General features: G+C 41.7%; 1 protein-coding gene across 1 annotated transcript; it reads left to right on the top strand.

Annotated features, from left to right (window-relative positions):
* Positions 1-5,592, top strand: LOC149276990 (cysteine and glycine-rich protein 1-like). Its single transcript, XM_089503182.1, has 5 exons — positions 1-112; positions 3,605-3,773; positions 4,062-4,191; positions 4,322-4,415; positions 5,519-5,592. Exons 1-5 carry the CDS (start codon positions 1-3, stop codon positions 5,590-5,592), a joined length of 579 nt encoding a protein of 192 aa, XP_089359308.1.
* Positions 5,593-7,496: the final 1,904 nt, after the last annotated feature.

Here is a 7,496-nt window from a genome sequence, read left to right as displayed (position 1 = left end):
ATGCCTAATTGGGGTGGTGGAAAGAAATGCTCAGTTTGCCAGAAGACTGTCTACTTTGCAGAGGAGGTACAATGCGAGGGTGGCAGCTTCCACAAGTCCTGCTTCTTGTGCAGTGAGTATTAATGCCAAAGGTCTTTAAATTAATCACATTTAAAACAACTCCATGGAGGGTGCGAACATGGAAAAAAAACATTGAACACATTTTAAGATTTCTGATTGATACCATTGCATTAAAGAAAATAATGTTCTTTCTGTGTGAAACACTCAGCCTGAAACACTTGCACGCTAACCTGTCTAGCGAGCTGGAGTGTGAGTGTCATGGATCCTGAGCCCAGCTGGTAGGAAACAATACCACCAGGGGTGCCCAAGTTTTTATGCAGTGGGCCCCTTTATCAAACATGTATGTGTACGTGGCACTCATTTTTCACTGAGAGAAAATATGGCCTTTTAGCTTTATAATGCAAATTAATACAGGGTTAATTTGGCGATAATGAAAAAAGCAGTGGTCAAACAGTTTTTTGATGAACTTTTATATTTCATTCTATCAATACTAAATTACTTAAACAGTAAACCAAAGTCAGCCCACAAACCATTTTAAACAAGTTTAGCCAAAAAACACACACACCAGGACAGTCTCTGCCACACTGACACCCAGACACCCCCCCCCCACACACACACACCAAGACACTCTCTGCCACACCGACACCCAAAAACACACCAGGGTTTTTAAAACTGGCGCCACCTAAAGCCACGCCCCCAACAGTGCGTCAGGGGCGTGCCCTAAGACGTCCCTCTGACTCACGGCTCCAGCCGTGAGAATTAACTGCGCCCCCAGTGGAGACCGGCGAACCGGTAAGTAAACCTCTCTGGGGATTCCTAAGGCAGCGAGCAGATTTTATTCTGATTTTATTCTGCCGAATCCCCAGACCTGTCATCCTGCTTCCTGCACCGGCGATCAGGTTGCCGATTGCCAGTGCAGGGAGATTGGGGACTCCGGGCCCCACGGACATTATGTGCGGACGCCCGCCCGCCGGAGACGGAGCCCGAGCTCTCTTGCTCGGGTCTCTGTGACCTGCGAGCGGATCGCCGCACACGAGATCCCAGGACCGCGACAGGTATACTCCAGACTTCCAGTAACCAAGTAGTTACACTCCACGATGAAGTGTCCCTTGTCCCCAAATAACAGACACAGTCTTAGGCTTGAACAAGTAAGAATCTCCTTTAACTGGCACCAATCAGGAGAGAGCTGGAACAGGGAGCAACCAATCACAGTGCAGGGGGTGTGGTCAGGGGCGGCCCACTTCCCATTAACTTAGGGACCAATCAAAGGGGGAGCTACCCTCCCTACCATATATGGATTTCTGGGGGTGTGGCTGTAGCAACCAATATTGAAGGTGCCTACCTAGCAGACCCCTACAACCTTGCCACAGATGCTCCTGTGACAATCACCCTTTTTTAAATACTTACTTTTTTGCTGGCTTCCTTCCCCTGCAGACTGCTCTCCTCCGACATGCTCTTCTCCCCGCCACGAGGAACTCTTCTGTGTGAGCCCGCCCCCTTGAGCATCATGTCGCATCTTCAAAGGGGCGGGGCCAAGAGCCTCCCTGGTGGGCATGGTGCCTGCCTGCCAGCTGAAGGAGTCGGCGGAGGCACCTTAAAGTCCGGCATGCTGCATTTGGCCTGCGGGCTGCATGTTGGATGCCCCTGCAATACACAGTGTTTCTAGTGGTTATGCATGCATAGCTGATATAATGGATTTGCTAAGATAAATGCAGTTTTCGTATTTTGGACAGAGGATTGTATATGTAAGACCACCCTTATCAGGCATCCAGATAGTAAACTTGTGAGCAGGGCCCTGCTTATCTAATGTATCAGTTTGTCTTTATCTGTCAGTTCTAGTTTTGTTATACCCTTTGAATGTATCATAAGAAGCACTGCCTAAATTGTTGACATTATATAGATAGAAAATATTAATAAGCAGGCATATAGCACATCAGCTAAATGACCCAAACTGACTATATATATATACATACGTAACATGGGAACGCTCTGGGTTTAGCTACAATCTCCACAAATCACAGTAAATTAACAGGCCTTCAGACTGCCTTTAATCTCTGAGATGAGGGAGTGGCACTTGGTTCTGGCCTCTACATACCCTTTATTACTGGAGGTTCTTAATATTTTTACAATTACAGACCCCCCTACTGGCAACACAGGGAAGTGGGAAGACGCCAGTGTTAAGCGATCTAACCGCTGATAGGCCTCACTAACCGATCTGCCTTGTTAATAATCTAACAACACTTTATCTGAATTATTCAGAGATCCAGTTCCATTCCTACATCATTTGGTTCCCATACCCCCCGTTAAGAATCCCACTATAGAGTGTGTTAGAGAGGGTCAGCTCTGGGGACCAGCCCATGAAAGTCACTAGGTATAATATATATAGACATACATTAAATGATTAAAATGATTAAAAGTATCTGGAGACCTGATCATCACACCTACATGAGCTTGTGGGACAACCAATTCTAAAACCATAGACATTAATATGGAGCCCCCTCTGCAACTATAACAGTCTCCACTCTTATGAGAAGGCTTTCCTCAAGATTTTAACCAAAAGAGCATTTGTGCATTTGTGAGGTCTGGCACCGATGTTGAACAAGAAGTTGGCTCTCCAATTCATCCCAAAAGTGCTCAATGGGGTTATGATCAGCTCTCTGTCCATGCCGCTCAGGTTCCAAACCTGTCAAACCATGCCTTTATGGACCTTGCTTTGTGCACAGGGGCACAGTCATGCTGCAAAAGCAAAGGGCTTTCCTCAAACTGGTGCCACAAAGTTGAAAGCACACAATTGTCTAAAATGTTTTGTATGCGGTAGCATTAATATTACCATTCACTACAACTAAGGAACCTAGGCCAAACTCTGCCCAAGAACTTTATCCTTCCTCCACCAAACTTTACAGCAGGCACTATGCATTCCAGTAGGTAGCGTTCTCTCTGCATCCACCAAACCCAGATTCATCCCTCAGACATCACATTTCTACTGTTCTACTGTTCTACTGTTCTACTGTCCAGTTCATAGCTAAATCTGCTTGCAAATTTCCTCCAATCCCATCTACACTTTTTGTTGCAATTAGCTTAAATTTTTTCTTGTTTGGATACACTGGAATCTGTTAACAAAATAATAAAGTATGCATGAAACTACTTCACATTAACACAGGTTAGTACGGATGCATATGCCTCCTGCCTGACCCATTACATTTATTTATATAGCGCCAGCAGATTTCTTAGCCATGTTACAATAGGGAGCAGTGAAAGTATTTTAACACTGATAACATATGAAATTCATGAAAAGGTGTTTGGGCTGTATACCCACAGATTAGTACAGTAAATTGAATAAAGTATAGTATAAACCAGAATATTCTATTTTATTTGTTGAAAACCTTGACATAATGCATGGATTTGGGTACCAGACATTTATTTATACAGCACAAGCAGATTTTTGGGGGAATAGGAAGAGTGAAGATTATCAATAATACAACTAACAATACCAAATATGTAACATAATGAAGATATTCTAAATACATTTGCTCTATATTTGCAGTGGTTTGTAAGAAGAATCTGGATAGCACAACAGTGGCTATACATGGATCGGAGATTTATTGCAAATCCTGTTATGGCAAGAAATATGGACCAAAGGGCTACGGCTTTGGACAGGGAGCAGGCACTCTGAGCATGGACAAGGGAGAAGGCCTGGGCATCCAGCATGAAGAGTGAGTGGCAGACAGCTCAACATTTGCATTGTATTGCTAATTTTCCTAGCTGCCTTTCTTTATTCTTGAATAGTTATTTTCCATTAAGTGACATAGCATTTTAGGGCTACTGTACAGATTTTCCTAATGTATTTAATACAGCATGCAAACAGATTTGGAAAGTAACACGCATATGCAATTGTACACACAGTTTTACAGTAGTAGTCCAATAAATGTTCCTAATAAATGCACTCTACACTTTTCTGATATGTGTTTAATTGTTTTGCTTTTTTCAATTTATTTGCACAGGCAAAGGGGCCACCAGCCGACAAATAACCCCAATGCTTCAAAGTTTGCACAGAAAGTAGGAGGAGCAGATGTGTGCCCTCGCTGCTCAAAGTCTGTGTATGCCGCAGAGAAAGTGGTTGGAGCTGGCAATGTAAGTAGGTTGTAGGCCACTGGAACTGGTGGTGTGTGTGTGTATGTGGGGGGGGGCGCATTAGAGCATGGGGGAGAACTGTTAGCATTGTGCTCTGCTGTTTTGATTAACCATCTCATGTATTTTTCAGTCCTGGCATAAATCCTGCTTTCGCTGTGCCAAGTGTGGGAAAGGGTTGGAGTCTACAACTCTGGCAGACAAAGATGGAGAGATATTCTGCAAAGGTATATCTATCCCATTACCCACCTCTTTCTTTACAAACACATCCAGGTGAAACACATTGGGTCATATAAATCTAGAACCAGTCAGTAGTAGCATTTAATTGGCTGCTATAGTTATCTGTTCCACACTAACTTTGACTCACAGTTACCATTTACATACATGCCACATAGGATTTATGACAAGGTTGGGCATTATTTATAGCCTAAGCAGTTTCTTCATTTAATAGATTCTCTATTAAATGATTCTCTATTTAATTCTCTATTCTAGGTGTCCTAATGCAGAACAGAGCAAACTTCAACATAAAGCATTCTTTCAGTTCAGAAGAGTTTAGCTCTGACGTCTCCTAAAAACTCTTAGAATTAGACACAAATGTTGCGTTTTTGTTGTTCGAACTGATTACTGAATAAACTAATATGGCGGCAAAGATGAAGAAGCACAACAATCTGCGTTTCTTCGTAAATATCTCCTAGCTAATCTCCCTGGTCCCTTCCCCCCATACAAGTTACTGCCATTAACCTACCTCTGTAGCATCGCAGGGGTTAACAGGAACGGGAATCCGTAAGATTGCACCAGGACTTGAATGGTCGCTGCCAGCTGCCCTTCATTGGTTGATGCCAGAAGAGGTCCCTGCCGCCAACCAATAGAGTCAACTCTTACGGCCCTTTAACTCCTGGCGCCAAAGCCATTGGTCGCCCCAAGCCAAAGTTGCCGCAAGGTGTCTTTTGTCAGGGGGACTCAAATCCCCGTTCCAAGCCAAGCCAAGTTTTGGTTGTGTGAGGCAAAGCTCCTGCTAACTGTTAACATGTTCACCCTGTATTAACCCCTGCCAGAAAACGAAGAGAAAAAGGACGTACGCAAATATTTGCCCGAAACGAACACAGTAACGGACGAATATTTGTGGAAGCGAAGTGTTTTTTTCCCCCCGAAGACAAACACAAAGACTTGGCTGGCACCCAAGTCTACTTAAAATTGAGAATAGGTACCCAAAAAAGCATGTTAGAGTCACCTCCAATGTATATTAATTTATTAGTATACAAGTACTGTTTGTGCAAACAGACAAGGCACAAGAGTTAACACATCTTTATGTTCTTCTCTTCCTCCACAGGATGCTACGCAAAGAACTTTGGACCTAAAGGATTTGGGTTTGGTCAGGGTGCGGGGGCTCTGGCCCATACATAATGACATTTCTGAAGGCCTCTAACTCTGCAGCCTCACAGACAGATGTGCCACACATCCAGGAGGCATTTGTACTTCCTCAACAGAAGAATTGACACCTGGCATCAGGGTCTGCTGCTTTTCCTATACCACTGCCAAAAATATATTGCAGCCTTAAAAGGAAATTATGCACAGGAATAGGTTGGGCTTAAATACGTTGCCCTTTGTGATATAATTTTTTTGTTGTTGTACACATTGGCTGGCTTCTTGTATATTTATTAGAAAAAATACATAGGCTACAGGACATCACACTCTTGTATTTCTCAGACTGCGGAAATACCAATGTAATTTTTTAGGCAATGTTATAAAAAATAAAAGACAGCAAAACAGGATAAAATAGGTAGCACAAGTTGCTGTTTTGGGTAAGCTACCAGCCTTTTTAATGTTCCTTGTTACAACATAAAACTAAAACTGTGTTCATTAAAAAAAGCTGGTGCCAGAAGACACTACACATTATTGTAAAGTTAGTTATGCCTCTGTTTGCATGTCACATCCATATGAATTTATACGAACAAGTATTATAGTGTTTTATTTGCATGTTAAAACTAGTTATTAAACACACACAGGCTTGTTTCTATACCAAGTTGCCTAAATTATGACAATGGGGGGAAAATGTGTAGTCCTATATCCAACTCAGTCCTAGAAGTCTCCTTTCCACTTCTGTAAGGAAACACATATGACAGACTTGTCCAACTTTTTAATATGGTGGTCTCATATCATTCAGAATCACATCTACCCATGTAGAGGTTCCTTTATTAAAGACAACAGCACAGTTTAAAGATATAGCCAAAATGAAAGACATCTGGCAAACCAAATTCCCACAAGAAGATTTAAGGAAGCTTTGGATGTGCATAAAGCTATTCTAGTAACATGTAAAATGATTCAGAGGTCAGATTAGATGGACTAACCGGTGCTTTTCTTAGTAGTATCCATTCAAGTGAAGCTATAGCTTTTACATTTACAAAACCCAGCTGATATTCTACCACTGATGGCAATTTGTATTTAATCCAAGCCAAGATAGTGTCCTGTTTTTTTTCTGTTTTTATTTTTAATGTAACTTAACATCTAAATATATTCAGAGATAAGAGAAAACAAACTTGTTACCATAATATCGAACTTGAAAGTTCACATAATAAAGAAACCTGTACGTCCATATTTGTCACTCATACTGTGCATTTTGAACACTAATTCAACATTCCATGAGGGATGATCTTTCTTTCCTGTATAGTTTTGTGCAATTCTTCAGCTTGAGGCTTGTTATGCTACATTTCCATCCAGAATAAAATAAAGCTATGTTAAATGCAGCTATTGTTTTTTCCATATCACAAAGAGGAATTGCTACCTGGGAGAATGGTATTACCAAATAAACTAGATTTATCAGCTAAAAATCTTTTAACATTTTATGGCAGCATATGATGTTAAATGAAGTTCCTCCTATATATTGTTTTCAGCATACCTAATAATGGGTTTTATATCAGGTGACCGGGGAGAGTAGAACCTCAGCAGGGCTAAAACATATATTACATTCATTCTACGCATGGCCAGTATGTAGTCCCCAGTATCTGGGACACCAAAGAATGAAATTTGAGTAATGAGTTTGGGGCCCAAACCTTTTTTCTTTTTTAACCTTAGATGACCTCTTTTTCTCTCTGATCATCACCAGCCCACTCTTGATTGACTCTGCAGCAATGTAAACTGCAGCAGAGGCTTAACTCTTAGCAACTGACCTGGAAGCACCTTTGACTGGATTTTTTTAATAATTTTTTTTTAACTCTTTCAATGTGCTCAGCATTGACTGGGATTTGCTTCCCACAAGCTTGGGCGGACTGAAGACTAAATAAAATGACTACTAAAGTGCCACAATTGCA

The sequence above is a fragment of the Sceloporus occidentalis genome, unplaced genomic scaffold (genome assembly GCF_023333645.1).
Source record: "Sceloporus occidentalis isolate IW3139 unplaced genomic scaffold, rSceOcc1.0.p SCAF_222, whole genome shotgun sequence".
In the NCBI taxonomy this organism is placed as follows: Eukaryota; Metazoa; Chordata; class Lepidosauria; order Squamata; family Phrynosomatidae; genus Sceloporus; species Sceloporus occidentalis.
Note: the sequence above shows the minus strand (reverse complement) of the source record. Positions and strands in the feature narration are given on the sequence as shown.

What these genes read in the sequence shown, in the direction of transcription:
- LOC149276990 (XM_089503182.1), top strand. Translation starts at nt 1, where the DNA reads ATGCCTAATTGGGGTGGTGGAAAGAAATGCTCAGTTTGCCAGAAGACT. An exon ending in CAAGTCCTGCTTCTTGTGCA is followed by an intron (nt 113 to 3,604) that starts GTGAGTATTAAT and finishes CTATATTTGCAG; the next exon opens with TGGTTTGTAAGAAGAATCTG. An exon ending in AAGTGGTTGGAGCTGGCAAT is followed by an intron (nt 4,192 to 4,321) that starts GTAAGTAGGTTG and finishes TGTATTTTTCAG; the next exon opens with TCCTGGCATAAATCCTGCTT.